Source organism: Phalacrocorax aristotelis, chromosome 6, assembly GCF_949628215.1.
Source record: "Phalacrocorax aristotelis chromosome 6, bGulAri2.1, whole genome shotgun sequence".
Lineage (NCBI taxonomy): Eukaryota > Metazoa > Chordata > Aves > Suliformes > Phalacrocoracidae > Phalacrocorax > Phalacrocorax aristotelis.
In genome coordinates this window covers 31,301,545-31,318,150 of record NC_134281.1, presented here as the reverse complement: position 1 = coordinate 31,318,150, position 16,606 = coordinate 31,301,545, and the positions used below count along the sequence as shown (strand labels likewise).

The 16,606-nt window shown below is 53.3% G+C and overlaps 1 protein-coding gene across 3 annotated transcripts in view; it reads left to right on the top strand.

Annotated features, from left to right (window-relative positions):
* ASTN1 (astrotactin 1) overlaps window positions 1-16,606 on the top strand; it is a 56,633-nt gene that overhangs the window by 23,374 nt on the left and 16,653 nt on the right. For 2 of the 3 annotated variants that reach the window (XM_075096850.1, XM_075096849.1), the window contains exons 3-14: window positions 366-759; window positions 1,540-1,686; window positions 2,139-2,246; window positions 3,325-3,474; window positions 4,207-4,374; window positions 4,580-4,664; window positions 12,169-12,243; window positions 12,763-12,900; window positions 13,280-13,430; window positions 14,728-14,894; window positions 15,088-15,282; window positions 15,608-15,735. In XM_075096850.1, the coding sequence (XP_074952951.1) occupies window positions 366-759; window positions 1,540-1,686; window positions 2,139-2,246; window positions 3,325-3,474; window positions 4,207-4,374; window positions 4,580-4,664; window positions 12,169-12,243; window positions 12,763-12,900; window positions 13,280-13,430; window positions 14,728-14,894; window positions 15,088-15,282; window positions 15,608-15,735 (1,906 nt within the window). Of the gene's footprint in view, window positions 1-365; window positions 760-1,512; window positions 1,687-2,138; window positions 2,247-3,324; window positions 3,475-4,206; window positions 4,375-4,579; window positions 4,665-12,168; window positions 12,244-12,762; window positions 12,901-13,279; window positions 13,431-14,727; window positions 14,895-15,087; window positions 15,283-15,607; window positions 15,736-16,606 lie in introns of all 3 variants that reach the window. The other variant, XM_075096848.1, reaches the window with a different exon arrangement.

The window sequence follows — 16,606 nt, the reverse complement described above, 5'->3', positions numbered from 1 at the left end:
CTGAAACTGGTTGGAAATGGGTCAGAAAAAGTTGCCCGTAGGAGAGTTTGCCTGGAATAAATCTGATCTCTGCTTTCAAAGACGTGTTGCGGGAGAGCAAAACAAAACACACCCTGCTTTAAATGCTGCTTTTTCATGCCTCGGTGGTGACTTCAAAGCTGGTCCAGCTTGAGGCAGGCTTCAGCCAGGAGTGCTTAGCCAGTGCCGAGCGCTCCCTGTGCCAGCACCCTCTTATCAGCGTGACTGGGCTCCTCTCACCACTGCCTTTGCTTTGGCCACCCTGGAGTATCCCTGGTGCATTTGCATCCCTGGGGAACAGCTGGCCCTGGTCCCCAACTGAGCCCTGCTTGTGTTTGTGCCCGCAGGGAGGGATGATCGCCCTGCTGCTCTCCATCCTCTGCCTGGTGATGATCCTCTACACCCGCCGGCGGTGGTGCAAGCGGCGCCGGGTGCCCCAGCCCCAGAAGAGTGCCAGCGCTGAGGCAGCCAACGAGATCCACTACATCCCCTCAGTGCTGATTGGGGGCCATGGGCGGGAGAGCCTGCGCAATGCCCGCGTGCAGGGCCACAACTCCAGCGGGACGCTCAGCATCCGCGAGACCCCCATCCTGGATGGCTATGAGTATGACATCACTGACCTGCGGCACCACCTCCAGCGCGAGTGCATGAACGGTGGGGAGGACTTTGCCAGCCAGGTCACCCGCACCCTGGACTCACTGCAGGGCTGCAATGAGAAGGCCAGCATGGACCTCACACCAGGTGAGGATGGGATAGGGAAGCATGGACTGAGCTGGGTCCTTTCCACCTCATTTTCTCTCCAACATTCCGCATTTTCCCTTAAGCATTTTCCCCATTTCTCTGGGTTTTCACCACTTGTGAGGTGTTGGTGGCACTCTGAAGGCACTTCCATTGCTGGGAGACCTTGCAGTTCGTGCAGGGTGGTCGCCATTGAGTGGGACATGGCTCGGACAATCCAGGGTGGAGTTTTGAGGGCTCCCGAGCTTCCCCATAGGGACCACAAATTTCCCTTCTATATTGCAGGATTTCCACTATCTTTTTCAGCTGAGGATTTTTAGTAGCAACATTATACTTCCCATCAGTATGATTCAGAGTTAATGCTGTCTTCTGATCACTGGCAGGGACTCTTTGAGGCTTGTAACACACTTGCTTGTTGGCCATATTACCAGCTGAGACACCCAGCTGGAACCTTCTCAACTGAGACATGGTTTGGGAAGACTATGGTGAGGTTCTGGAAGCTCTCCAGGCATTTTCTTTGCAGACCTGGGTATGCAGAAATGTCCTGAGAGGCTGGTTGTTAAATCTCAGCTTTTGGTAGGCTTGGAGGAGGTGCCGGTCTCTTTCAGGCTTTGAGGGCCTCAGGATGGTGCATTGGGGCAGCTTGGTGCACTGGCCATGGCACCCTCGTTGCCTTATGTAGATGCTGAAGATGGATCCAAGGAAATCTTTCTCTTTCTTGCCTCCCTCCTTTTTTTAAATCTTTATCCACGAAAGATGTTGCCTTCAATTCTTCCTGCTCAGGGAGTGATAACGCCAAGCTGTCCCTGATGAACAAGTACAAGGACAACATCATTGCCACCAGCCCCGTGGACTCAAACCACCAGCAGGCCACCCTGCTGTCCCACACCTCCAGCAGCCAGCGCAAGAGGATCAACAACAAAGCACGAGGTAGGCACATCCCTGGGGCAGACAGGGTGCTCTGGGCTTCCACCTACCCATGCTCTAGCCATTCACTCCCTCCTGGGTTGGAGAAATAGGGCCAGCATTGGGTGAGAGCATGGAAATGAGCATTTGGATTGGGGGAAGCAGAAAAAGCAGTGTCTGATAGGATGTAAACGATGTTGGGTTGGTTGGTTGCAAAGATGCAGAGGGTGTTGGCCATGGTAAATATTTTATGATACTGGCATGGCCATGGGGAAAAGTTACAAGGTAATGGGAACTGTGGCAGGGGGCATGGCTGGGTGGGGCGGGAGGGGGAGAACATGCTGTCCCACCGCACCTGGCAGACAGGGCTCCTGGTCTTCAAGGCAAGGCTCGCCCTGAAGGAGTGATGTAGGATGTGGCTGCTTGGTTTGGCATGTTGCCAGCCATGCTGTGACCACACTTGGTGTCCCCTGCAGCTGGCTCAGCATTCCTCAACCCCGAGGGGGACTCAGGGACAGAGGCAGACACTGATCCTCAGCTGACCTTCTACACGGATCCCTCGCGGAGCCGGAGGCGCAGCCGAGGTAGGTGCGGACATGGAGGCGGGCAGCAAACTGTGGCGCCTCTTGCCTTGTTTGCCATAACCTCTCTGGATTCAGAGGCTTTCCATTGGCAAAAGATGGAAACCCAGACACAATCCAGGCTGCCGTGGGCAGGTGCCGGTCCCTGCTCCCACAGCAGGCTGCCGCTGCTCTCTGGTGGAGTTTCTCAGCAGAGGGTGAAATATATTCCGATTGTTGGAGGCTTCTGCTGGGCTTTGGTGTGTATTAATGAGTGACATGCTTCAAAGGCTGGCCTGTGAGCTCCTGTGCTGCTGCTCAGCATAGTGGCACTGCAGGTTTGCTCTGGCACTGTGCATGTATGAGCTGGATGTGCAATGGAGGATGGAAACAGGCTTGGTCCTTGGGCAGGGGTCTCACCATGCACCATCCCTTTGGAGGTTTCCTCCCCTGGGGAGGACAGTTTGTATTTGTTTTCCCTCCTTCTCTGGACAGTGCCTTGTTTTTCTGGGAGTGGTGGGCCTGGGAGCCATCTCCTTTACCTCCAGCACCTGTGCTGGGAGGCCAGTTCAGGCTTTATCTATGCAGGGGGTAGCTCAGTCCCCCCCAGCCAGCTTTTTCCACTCAGCTTCTTCAGCTGAGAGATGAAAAGTCAAAAACCTGTGTGCCCTGAGCAGTTATGGCTCTCGGGTGCTTTTTCAAAGGCATCCAGGAGGCTGTCATCATGGCAAAATTAACTCAAGAGAAATGCTGAGAAGAAGGGGATGGGGGGAAGGATGCTGTATTTACCTTTCTTCTCTTCAATGTCTCTGCTCTGCTTTAAAGTCCTATTTCTGCAAAGGTCTCGGTATGTGGCAGTGCATGAGTGTGGGAGAGCCTGGGCTACAGGGGCTTGGATCTGCAGCAGGCAGGATAGAGAGGGTGCCGTGGCAAAGGCTGCTTCATGGTCTTGAAAATCCAAAGTGACTCTGCTTGATTGGATTGATGTTGGATTTCCAGGGGGCTGGGCAGGGTCTTTGCACCCCGAGATCCTCTGGCTGCACCCCAAGATCTACCTGGATCCCTTCGGTCTCAGATTTGACTGTGCTTTTGTGTTTTGCAGTGGGGTCCCCCCGGAGCCCGGTGAACAAGACCACGCTGACCCTCATCAGTGTGACAAGCTGTGTCATCAGCCTGGTGTGCTGCTCCCACATGAGCTGCCCCCTTGTTGTCAAGATCACCCTTCATGTCCCTGAGCACCTCATCGCTGATGGTGAGTGCCCTGCGGTCCTATCCACCCCCTCCTGCGCCACTCTGTGAGCTGTAATGGAGGGGAGGAGGGAAGGATGGGGAGGACAGATGCAGGATGGGTGGAGGTCAGAGGGGACAGGCATGGGATGAGGGTACCAGTGCAGGACAGAGGGGATGGGTGCAGGATGGAGGGGATGGGCACAGGACAGAGGGGACAGGTGCAGGACAGAGATGGCTGTCATGGGATGGAGGTGATGGATGCAGGATGGAGGGGACAGGTATAGGATGAAGGATACCAATGTGGGACACAGGAGATGGATGCTGGACAGAGGGAATGGGCAAAGGACTGAGGGGGCCATTGTGGATTGGAGAGGATAGGTGTGGGATGGATGTGGCCATTGTGGGGCAGAGAGGACAGGTGTAGCATGGAAGGGGCTTTCATGGGATGAAGAAGACAAGCATGGGACGGAGGGGGCCAGCACAGGGCAGAGGGGATGGGCACGGGACAGAGGAGTTCACTGTGGAAAAGAGGGACTGTTGTGGTGTAGTGGGCACTGTCTTGGGATGGAGGGGATGGGCAGGGGATGGAGGGGACCATCATGAAATGGAGGGGACCATCAGAGGATGGAGGGGAGGAACACAGGATGGAGGGGTCCATTATGGGATGGAGGGATCCATTACAGGATGCAGGGGACCATCATGGGATGGAGGGGATGGCAGCAGTCACCACTGCTGACTCCCCTCTCGGTGACAGGGAGCCGGTTCATCCTGCTGGAGGGGAGCCAGCTGGATGCCAGTGACTGGCTGAACCCTGCGCAGGTCGTCCTCTTCTCCCAGCAAAACTCCAGTGGGCCCTGGGCCCTGGACCTCTGCGCCCGGCGCCTCCTTGACCCCTGTGAGCACCAGTGTGACCCTGAGACCGGTAGGTGGTTAGGCAGCTGGGTGGGTTTGGTTGCTCACCTCTGCCTGCTCAACCTGGTTTTGGTGGGAAGATGCTTTCTTGCCTTGCTCCACGTGCACTAATGGAGCTGCTGGGTGCTCCAGGTGGCTGCAGGCCGGGTTCAGCAGGGATGCACATGGAAAGCTTTGTCCTCCCATGTCCCTCATGTCCCTCCTGCTCTCTGTAGGTGAGTGTCTCTGCTATGAAGGTTACATGAAGGACCCCGTGCATAAGCACCTCTGCATCCGAAATGAGTGGGGAACAAACCAGGGGTGAGTATGCCTGCTGCAGCATGCCCAGGCTTGGATCATCCGCGCACGAGCTGCTGGGCTTCAACAGCAGCATAGTAGGGCTGCGGCAAATCCTCTTCGGTGAAAAAGTTAGAGGCATCTCAGTTAACCATAAGGTCAGTGCATGGCTGGACTCTGCAGCAGGTCTGCGGGAGGCAAGGATTTCTATTCTTTGAAATAATCTGAGGTGATGTAGAAGAGGCCATTATTAGGTTTCAGAGTAAACAACCCCTGGAGAAGATCGAGGCTGCTCCTCTTCCCCTTGTGGGCACTCTCTTTGGCATCCTGGGAGTTTTGGTTTGGGTGTGCAAGGGGTTGGAGGAGGGCTGAGGTCAGGCTGCAGTCCCCAACAGAGGAAGGAGTCTGTGGGATGGGGACGCCCCATTGAAAACTGGGCAAATTAGATGCTTCGATGCCATGGCCTGAGGGAACAAAGCAGTTGCTGTCTGCTCCACAGCTTTACAACCCTGGAAGTGCAAAGCAAAATTTTTCTGATGTTTTGGCAGCAATTTAGTGGGGGATCCTAAACATTCCCATCTCTCTTTGACCCTCTCTGTAACATGGGAGATGTTCCATGTGGTCCTTTATACTCATGGGTCTCTGATGTGCAGATGGGGACTTCCAGGGATGGTTGGAGGTAGTGTGCAGAAAGCCAAGACACACACAAAACCAGAGGCCCCATGTGCACCAGCACCTCCAACCCCCTTTTTCCTCTCCTCACCTCACTGTGCTGCAGCTGGATCTATGATGGCAGAGGCCATGCACGTGGCAGGACGCCCTCTCTGAAGTCATTAGTCTTCACAGCGGGAAGAGAAAATTGTCCAAGTCTGGGCTTGGTGGCACGCAGGCCGTGCTGCTGCGCTGGAGGACGGCAGCCACAGGGGCCTGCCCATGCCAGCCGGCCCCAGCTATGTCCCTTTGAACTGGGGCCCAGGGAGAGCACCGCTGCTCTGTCTCCAACCCCCTCTCTGTGTTTTTAATTTTAAAAGCAATTTAGCAATTAAACCCAGTGTGGAGCACTGGCTGCAGGAACAAGGGCTGCTGCCATTGTGGGCGCCCTAAGCCAGGCTGGGGACAGGGCAATGCTCATGAGACAGGGGACCCCATGCTGGGGATGTGCTGAGTGGTGTGGTCAGGGTCCTGAAACCACCATGAGGTACCACTGCCAAGGTGGGAAAATACAGGCAGAAATACGGCTCCCTGCCCTGTTTGTCTCCAAGGGACAAGTGTCCGACAGGGATGTCCCCAGCTCCTCTGCGCCCATCTAATAAGAAGCACTGAGGGTTATTCCCCCTGCCAGGGACTTGCTCATTTTGGGATGTGTTTGGTTTAGTAGTGTCTCACAGTGGGTTGGAAAGAGCCCACAGCCATCCATGACCACCGATGGCTTTGGTGCCAGCCTGTGCCTTGGTCAGAGCTACCAGCAGCATGCTGAACCCACCACCTTGCAAAAAGCAAGTGGGCAACTTTGTCCATTGAGGCAGGGAGTAAAAATGGATAAGCACAGGTGGAGAAGCATTTGCTTCCTCCCCCTCTGCTTTTCTGTTGCTCCTGGGTGTGGGACTGCAGCTTCACACTTTTCTTCCCATGCACATTGCTCTTCTCTAGCTTCTTCCCAATCTAGCTGCTCCATCATCTAAGGGGAAAGGGGAGAAAAAGCTGCTCTGGGGGATTTGGGGCAGCTTTTTGGACCCAGCTTCATCCTGATATCCCCATGGGAGCCTTCTCCATGCTCATGCTTGAAATTCTGCCTTTACTCTTGCAGCAGTGTTCACACCTGGCTGGGATACATGTTGTCTTGGGTCTCTTTTTTATATACTGAAATTGGCTATGATAAATCACACGCAGTGTTTCCAGCGTACTCTTCTGCTTGGGGCAGAGAAACCTAGCAGATCTCTTTTTCCTCAAGGTGCAACACAGCCCTGGGCCATGGTGGGGCCATCGAAGTCCTTCTGCCCTTCTCTGGCCTCTTGAGAAGGCTCCAATGCTGCAGTACTGGGACTTTTTCAGCACTGCCCTTTGAGACCTCCTCTCCCAAGTTGTTTGAAACTGGGGTCATTTTGTATTTCTTCCTTGAACATGTCAGGTTTTTGTTTCAGAAAATGGTAGCAGCTGAAACCATGCTTAACTCAACCACCCCTGCCTGCAGCTTCACTATTTACAGGGGCTCTTGAAAGTGTGTCTACACTAAGCATTGTGATGCCGGGACCAGATTGATGTTTAATGAGGATTTTTTTCTGTGCTGCGATCTGTTCCTGATGTCCAGGTGCTGCTTGGTAGAGCACTGCCTGCAAGGGCTTGTGATGGTGGAGGTCTCTGCTACCTGTCCAGGGTGTCCCTGTGAACCCATAGCCTCCACAGGGTCATGTCTGTAATGAACTCTCTTTGGTCCAGCAGAACCATCTTGTCAGAGCCCATTTAACTGAATAACTTGTAACTTTAACCTGGTATTTACGTTTTTGGTGATGGAGGTTGAGCTGCCAGGCCACACTGTCTTTTGTTGCGCTCATCAGCTCACTACCACCTCTAGCAACAAGGTTGCCCACAGGCTTACCTGAAAGAGATATCTGCAAATCCTCTACTCTCTCCCCTTGTCTCAAGGGGAGATCAACTGTGCCTGAATAATTTCTGACCATTGTTTGTCTAATATGCTCCTAACCCCTTCAATATTGGAGCGATGTGTTGCAGCCGTGGGTAGTACAAGCCAGGCAGCCAGTCAGTCCCTGGAGAAGCCGCATCAGCTCTTAGCGAAGGGGAGGTGAGCAAACCAGGACCTGGGGGCTCTGCCAAATCCCTCAGCATGCTTGGGAGCAACGTGGTCTGGCTATGACCTCTTTTGTTTTCCTAGGGTGGTGTTTTTATCTGAAAACTTATTTCAAGCCTTTGGTTTAAATAGTTTTGCCATTCGTTTGGTTTTATTTACAGTGATTAGGGGCCGACTCAGTGTCTGTTCACTCAGCAGCATCTAATTTTGCTCATGAAGGTGAGCTCATCTGTGAACTTTATTGGCAATGGCAGTGAGACTTTATGTGTGTGTGTATTTTGGGTACCATGCTGAGATCCATGCTACCACAGTACATCCCTTACCCAAAGCATCCAGTCCCTAAATCAGTTTTTTAAAAAATAAGATCTTTTTGATCATGGGTAGCAGATACATTTGATTAGCTGCTTTTTTTTTTTTTTGTGCTGCTCTTCAGCTGTTTTGAACAAATCTGGCTGGTGCTTTTTTGTGTTCACAGTCTGTGTTCCTACTTTGATATGCATTGTTAATTAGCTGGTTTTTGGCTCTTGCTCTAACGTTTCCTGGGTAGGATACAGTTTCTAGCAATACAAACAACCCTGCCTCGTCTTTGCTCATGAGACAAAATTCCTGCAGTTACTTCATGGTATGACTTGAGCAAAAGACAAATCATCTCATTCTGTGTTTAATAAACTGTTACCTGCCCACATTTATACTCCTTCATCTCAGCCCTTAGATCCGTCATGCGATGGCCCACGGCTTTTCCATCCCCATGTGCCCTGGGTGCCCTTTTCAGATACCCTGATGAGATTTAAGACAGTCTGCTTTTAAAGGGTCTTTATCAATGTGCCCCGTCAACTTGTAATGGGCTTCACCCTGTCGTGGGGAGGTTTTAGGCCAGTTTAAGGCAATTTGGCAAATGTGTCTGGCTGGGCATGCTCATCTTCTAGCAGTTGGCAAGTGGGGGCCACCCCAGCCTCCCTCCCATGCAGGGCAAGTTATCCCTTTCTCCACCCCACAGCCTTGCAGCCTCTTTTTGCAGCACAGGACCCAAATTAGCCCATGGCCTGCTCACCCACCTCCCCTTTCCACGGTGCTGCTTCTCTTCTGCATGCAGTTACACCCTCCCTAGCTGTGCACCTGCTCTTCCTGTCCCATCCCTATGTACCATCCACTCCCCACCCTCAGAGGAGCTGGGGACATGCTGAAGTGACAAAAACAGCACTTGTCCTGCTTAAAGTATTTTTTTTTCTCTTCTTTTCCCCAGCCCTTTTTCAATCCTTTTTCCCTCCTCTGCCTCTCTCCATCCCCTGCTGTGTGCCTCGGCTTTGCGAGCTTGAAGGATGGCCAGATTAAAAGCTCCTCTTTCTTTCAGATCCTTTCACCAAACCTCCCATCCGCCTCCTCTTCCCACCCCATTCTCCTCGCAGATTTACGGGCAACCCAGAGAAAAAGTGCCAGCATTAGCATTTTTAATAAAGAGCTGCTTGGAAGGGGGTGGGGAGGTGGGAAGGGGAGAGGCATCAGCAGCTGAAGCCAGAGCCAAGCTGTTGCAAAGCAAAGCGAAGTTGGGAAGGAGCTGGGATGGGTGTCGCTGGCAGGATAAGTCAGCAGCTCGGTGCTCATGTCACATCTGTTCTCTGCTCGCCACCCATCAGGGTGGTGTTGGGTCTTCGTGGGACCCCACTGTGGTCATTATGGGGAGCTGGTCTGGGGGCTGCAGAAGGGGTGTGAGCACTGTGGGAATGTTTCTGGGCTGTTTGCCCTGGGCTTAAATTCCTGAGCCGCCAGCAAAGGGATGTGGTGAGTGCCTTGGCCTGTGCTGCTCACTTCCAGCACACACTTGAGCTGGTGCTTTGCTATTGTAACAGGGTTTGGCATGGCTGTCCTTGTGCTGCTCACTAGGTGGAAACCCCCAGGAGCACTGGGGGTCAGGGAACCAGACACGAAGTCACCAATTTCAGTGCGTAACAGATGACCACCTTCACACTTACATGCAGCATCTTCTCAGTGCCCTCTCCTGCAGCCCGTCTGACCTCCCTACCAGCTTCCCTCAAGTAGCTGCTCTAGGTTATCTCATTGCAGCTGCATCCTGTGAGCACTGCCCTTTGATTCCTTATCCCACCCATCCTGTCTAGAAGAGCTTTGCAGGGAGCAAAGGCTGGCAGGAGTGCGCTTCTTGATGCTGGAAGTTAGTCTGGCTTCCTCCCCTTGTGGCTGCAATCTGAGTGTGGCCAGAGTCCTGTTGAGATGGGTCAGAGCATCACCAGCAGCACCAGGTCCAGAGGGCTTAGCTGATATTTTGGGACCTTCCACTCAAGCCTGGATATGGAGCAAAGTGTAGCTGATAGACCAGCTGGAAAAAAGCAAAGAGGTTTGAAGATCGTCCTGGGGATGCACTGGAAGTGCATTGGCCATAGGAACTTGCTGACTGCATGTGGGGAGAGTGCTGGTTCTCAGCTGCCCGGGTGATCCTCTGTTTTGTTGTTTCAGATACCTACCTGAGTGCCAAGGCTTGCAGGGAGCTGAGAGCTGTCATTTCTGGCCCATTTAATCCAACCTGATCAGGTGTAGAGCTGCTTCTGATCAGTCTCTTTCCTTTGTGAACTCTGAAGACCATGCAACCAAAATACCTGCCAAGAGCGACAAAAACCAGAGCAGCAAGGCACCTACAGTGATCACGGAAAGCGGGGAGGGAGACAGGCGTGGGGGCACACACTTGCATGCATGGGAGAGGAAGGAGGGGGTGAAAAAGTGGCAGAGGCACAGGGAGCAAAAGGCAGTGATGGAGGAGGTGAGGTGTGTCTGCGGGAGGAGATCTCACCCCATCTTCTGCAGCCAAAGGCACAAATCAGCAAGAGTGCATGGGCAGAAACATCAGCACTGAGCTCCTGGAGATGAGGTTGGATAAGTGGCTCTTGTTGAGCTGGAGGTCTTGTCCCAGGACTTCCCTGCAGAAGGTACTGCATCCTTGCAGGCTCAATGGTGCCTGGCAGCATTGGTTGTCCCCTGCCATGTAGCTAAAGGCTGCACCTTCCTTTTAATGGGCCTTTTTTGACCCCGAGTAGAGGCAAAGTAAGGCAGGCTGGGGACATGCCACAAGGTCCCTTCCTGGAGCATGGAAACCTCTTCCTTGCCTCACCATCATCATCACATGAATTTTAGCCACAGTTGGAAATTGCACCCTGGGTGGATGCAACCTGGTCTGGGTGCTGATTTCCATCTCGCAGGCAGGTCCAAGCCCTCTGTGTGTGTGTCCTGGATGTGTTGGCATTCGTGGGCTGTGAGATGTGCTGTCTGGCAGAGGTCCGGCAGCTAGCACATCTCTGCAGCACCTGCCCTGGGGCTCAGCTCTGCTGCAAGGCAAGATGGGCTCTTCACAATTGCTTTTCCACCTGAGTCAATGGGGAACAATACCTTGCCTCTGCTTTTGTTCCCTGCCTGGCGTGCTCCTGAGAAGCAAGAATAAAACCCATCTGCGGGAGCACTGGCAGGCGGAGGCACGAAGCATTCAAGGCGTCAGCGAGACAGTAACACATCACTTTCTGGCCAAAGCTGACCTCGTTCAGGGCAATCCAATCTGCAGGCTGAATGTAATCCCCTGCTCCCAGCTGACTGGATGGGAAAGTAGCATTGTATTCCAGCAAGGAAATAAGACGGCACACTGTAATCCTGCAATCAGGATTTTTTTTTTGTCCTTGCTGAAATAACTTCAGATTAGAAATTAAAGTGCTTGTGCAGGAGAGCTGTAATTGCCTCTGGAGAAAATCCCTGGGCTTGTCGGCAGCAAATGATCCTCTCACCCTGAATTTTAAAAGCAGCGATGTGAAGGGTTGGAAAAACTCTTTTGTTTCTCAGCTCTGAGGTCTTGCAAAGGGGATTTGGAGCTTAAGGGTTTGGGAGCAGGGTTTGTGTTACCTGATTCAAAGCCCACCTCAGTCAGTTCTCTGTGCTTCCTCTTGCTCTGACTTGTCAGCCTCACTCTGCAGGTGATGCTCTGCCAGTGGGGCCATGCTGGCAGGGGATGCACATCCTGAGGTGTTCTGGTCACAGGTGTCCCACTGAAGGGCACTGGTTACTGAGTCTCAGTTGCAAATCGCCCTGTGCTATCTAGGGTAAGAAGGATGGAGGAGACGGGGCCATCAGCTCTCCAGCTTCCCGCTTGGCTCCAAACTTCCAGCTTGTCTTCCAGACCCCTTTGCAAAGTCCAATGGGGGCTGAGGCTTCCTCATTTCCCCTCCTGAAACAATGAACCCTGGGGGAATAAGGCAGGTGGCAAAGCTGTGGGCCCAGGCCTGACATGCTCCCTTGCAAAAGCCTTGCAGAGAAGGAGTTCAGCTGCTTTTTTGGCTTTTGATTTGGTGGGTTTTTTTCAGTTCAATAGCTGTGATGCAAATCCCTAAAATGGGAGCTGGGCAGGTGGTACCTGAGCGCGCAGAAGCATGAGGGTCACAGATGCCAGTGGGTAGGGGGGATGGGAGCATGCTGTACCCCAAAATTAAGGACGTAATATGCCACCGACCCATTGGCAGGTTGGGCTGGGGTGAGGAGCTGATGTTGTAGGAACTCCAAAATTAAGATCTTGGATGTGGGGCTATTTTATCACCTTGTCGTTGCTTGGTTTGAGCTAACTCATCCCAGGACCCCTCAGTGTGTGAGCTGGGGGCTAAACTGGGGAAGCGTTTCAGGCTGTGAGGGGCGGTGGGGGCATGATGCTGGCATGATGCTCCTGGGTTTCTCTTCCAGGCCTTGGCCATACACCATCTTCCAGCGGGGCTTCGACTTGGTGCTGGGCGAGCAGCCGTCCGACAAGATTTTTCGGTAAGCAGTAAAGGCAACCTGGTCAGCACATTTTGGGGCTCAAAAATACAATTCAGGACATAGAGGCAGGCCCCAGCTGGCAGGGCTGAGCATGGCTGTTCTGTGCCACTTCCTGGGGACACGCGAGCATGGCTGGGAAGGTCCTATACACCTGCCGTGGGGGCTGCTGGATGCCCAGCAGCTAGTTCCTCCTCTCTATCCATGATGAGAGCGAAGTTTAGGCTTTGAAGGAGGATTTCTACAAAAAAGAGAAATGTCTGTCTTTTTTTAATTTTCTAAATTACTTGTGCTTTTGGGGGTCATTTGGGTGCATTGGACTTGATGATCTTAGATGTCTTTTCCAACCTTAATGATTCTATGATTTGGAGGAGCCACCCACTTCACTCTGCCCATCTGCCTTTACTCAGGCTGGCATCCCTGCAGGGCAGAGGGGAGGTTCAAGGGCTTGATTTTGGGTAGAGGCAGCCCTCCAGGATCAGCATTTTCCTCCATGCCAGCCTTTGCTGCTCTACCTGGCAGGTTCACCTACACCCTGGGAGAAGGCATGTGGCTGCCACTAAGTAAGAGCTTTGTTATCCCACCAGCCGAGCTGGCCATCAACCCCTCGGCCAAGTGCAAGACCGATATGACAGTGATGGAGGATGCAGTGGAGGTCAGGTGGGTGATACGGTGGGGCTAGGGCATTTAGGAGGCGTTTCAGCAGATAAACTGTTGGTGCATCTCAGGAGTGAGAGGACCAACCAGAAGAACGTGGGGCTTGATGAGAGCTGGGACCCCTGCCCCACCTTTTGCAGGTGGAGATTAGTATGGCCATTAACCTGCCCCTCTTTAGTGCTTGCAAAGCTGAACCTTTGGAGGTAGCTCTCAATATCTCAGTAGCTCCTGCATCCCTCTAAAAGCTTGGCTGCCATTCAGTTCGCTGTAAGCCCGAGGGAGACCTGAGCTCTGGAAAAACCCACACAGCAGCCACGGTTGTGCACGTGTTCGCAGCCTCTCATCGGAGCAGTGACACACCTCCTCCCCCTCCTCCTCGCAGGGAAGAGCTGATGACCTCCTCCTCCTTCGACAGCCTGGAGGTTCTCCTGGACTCCTTCGGCCCTGTCCGTGACTGCTCCCGGGACAATGGGGGCTGCAGCAAGAACTTCCGCTGCATCTCGGACCGCAAGCTGGACTCGACGGGCTGCGTGGTGCGTGGCCCCCCAGGAACCTGCAAATCTCCTTTGGTGTGAGCAAGGAAGGGGAGGGCGGAAGGGGAAGGGCTGCATCCTTCCTCCCTTCCCATCACCTTGGGATGGATATTTTGGGGTTGGTTTTGCAGCGGGATGAGATATTTTCAGGCTGGCATCTCCTCCATCCCTGCCCTTGCTGCATGCATGCACAAGGGAGCAAGAGCCCATCTGCTTGATGGCTTTCTAGGAGGTCCCACATCACTCGTGTGTCCTCTGTCACCACCACAGATGCTTTGCTGTGCAGGGAAAGTGTGTGCCCTGAAACAGAGGGGTTTGTGGGGCTGGGGCGTCCTGCTGTGATGCCACCAGAGCTGAACATCAGGATGGGGAGGCTGTGAGCATGGGGCAGATGGTGGGTTTGGAAAGAGCAGCATTGCTTTTGTTGTCACTGGAGCTGGGTGTTGGTGGAGGACTGACATGGTTTAGCCCCAGTCAGCAGCTAAGCACCACCCAGCTGCTTGCTCACTCCTCCCACCCCAGTGGGGTTGGGGAGAGAATCAGAAGGGCCAAAGTAAAAAAACTTGTAGGTTGAGAACAGTTTCATAATTAAAATAAAACAGTAATAGCAATAATAATAATAACAATAATAAAAGGAAAATAACGAGAGAGAGAGGATAGAGAGGTGAAACCTTGGGAGGGGAAAAAAACCCCAAACAACAAGTGATGCAACTGCTTACCACTGCCAACTGACGCCGCCGGTCCCCAAGGCACGATCGCTGCTTCCTCTGGCCAACTCCCCCCAGTTAATATACTGGGTGTGATGTCATATGATATGGAATATCCCTTTGGTCAATTTGGATCAACCATCTTGGCTGTGCTGCCTCCCCTCCTGGCTTCTTGTGCACCCAGCAGAGCATGGGAGGCTGGAAAAGTCCTTGACTAGTATAAACACTACTTAGCAACAACTAAAAACATCAGTGTGTTATCAATATTATTCTCATACTAAGTCCAAAACAGAGCACCATACCAGCTACAGTGAAGAAAAATAACTCTATCCTAGTTAAAACCGTGACGGGTGGCTTGGGGGGCTCCCACGCCCGGGGCTGCACTCCCCAGGGCTGTAAAGAGACTTCAGTGCAGGAGGAATATCTACAGCCATGGGCGGTGTTGCTCCCGTCTGTCCCACAACCCCTGAGCATGGCTTACACTGTGATTTCCAACAGAGAGCAGTGCCAAAGCCTTTCCCTTTGCCTCAGTCCCAGTGCCAGCTTTCTTCCTCAGGGGTTTAATCTCTTGCTTCCCTCACCCCTGGCAGTGCCCAACAGGACTGAGCCCCATGAAGGATGGCACAGGCTGCTATGACCGTCACATCGGCGTGGACTGCTCAGATGGCTTTAACGGGGGCTGCGAGCAGCTGTGCCTGCAGCAGATGGTCCCCCTGCCTGAGGAGCCCCTGCTCTACAACATCCTCATGTTCTGTGGGTAAGTAGTCCATCATCGCCCTGGCCACGAGGACATCCCCAGGTACTGCTGTACCTTGCTGCTGCCACCCTGAGCTCATAGGGTTGAGAGGGAGGGCCACCCCTGTTTGCAGTCCCTTCTGGGTTGGCCTGGTGGCCCCAGTCCCCACTGGTGGGGGCTGCTGCTGATGGTGGACCCCGTGCTGGCTTCCCAGGTGCATCGAGGACTACAAGCTAGGTACAGATGGGCGGTCGTGCCAGCTTATCTCAGAGTCATGCCCTGAGGTGGGGGACTGCGGCGAGCCCCGTGAGCTGCCCATGAACCAGACGCTCTTTGGGGAGGTCTTCTATGGCTACAACAACCACTCCAAGGAGGTGGCTGCAGGGCAGGTGCTCAAAGGGACGTTCAGGTGAGTTGGGTGTGTGGGGAGGTGACCCCAGCAGGGTCAAAACTCTCCATCCTCTCCAAGAAGAAGGCATGGGAAGCAGCCTGGGGCTGGACCTTAGCAGACAGCCTGGTCTATCCACATCTGGCCAAGCTTTGCTGGAGATGGAGCGGCTGGTGGGGAGGGTGCTTCTGAAACTTTCCATCGAGAGTAGATATCTTTGTAACCTTTGCCCAAAACAAAGGCTTGGTGCTGGTTGGCTTTTTGGGATAGGTCACCAGCTGGTGGCAATGACCCCAGGCAGTTCTCTGTCCTCCAGCCCTCCCCTCGTCTCTGCTATTACTTTCAGGCAGAACAACTTTGCCCGGGGTTTGGAGCAGCAGCTGCCGGATGGGCTGGTGGTGGCCACGGTGCCCCTGGAGAACCAGTGCCAAGAGGAGCTCTCTGACCCCACGCCCGACCCTGAGTTCCTCACCGGTGAGTGAGTCCAGCCAGACCTGCACCTCTCCCAACAGGACAGCTGCCAGAGTTCCTGGCTTTGGCACCTAACCCTCCCAGGAGATATACCTACTGTGGGGTATATATAGTCTGCTTCAGCATCCCACACTCACCTGCAGCGGCAGCAGTGGTAAGAGGAAGGCATTAAAAATGAAGGAGAGGGAGAGACTGTAAATTAATTGTGTGGCATAAAAGGTCAAGCGTCCATTGGATATTTGGGATATTTGCAAAAAGGATGTTTTTTTTATTCAAGGCAAAAAAGTTTTCCAAATGCCTTTCATTTGATTTCCAAATCAAAAACCCTTTGCCGGCCTAATGAAACATTCAAAACCTACCACAACCAACCCAAAATGTTTCAGTTTGTCCTGCCAGAGCATCATGGACCATGACCAGCAGGGTTATCACGGATTCCTAGACAACCTTCGAGGATTTACCTTTTTTCCAACAAGTTGCCAGCACCCCTAAATAGCCTTTGTTTCCTTGGTGCTTGTTGCTGTTGGTTGGAACGTTCAAGGACACCAGGCAGCTACTAAATGATGGATGTGGATAGTAAGGTCTTTTAGAAGTTGTCTGCAGTGTGGTCTCATATGAGTCCTTGTGCATTCACTTCATTTGGCAGAGCTCCCAGGAGGGTTTTGGGGAGCACCTGTGGGCTGCAGCCACGGTCGGATGGGTGCTGGTTGCTCTGACAGGGGGCATGGCAATGTAGGTGTGTGTGCAGGCAGATGCAGGCAGGGAGGAGGGTGCCAGCAGGTCCCGGTAGGACTGAGCTACCCCAAGACATCTGTGTTGGTGAGTTGCCCCTGCAGCCGTGGGGATGCTCAGCCCTGCCTGGAGGTGCTGGAGGACC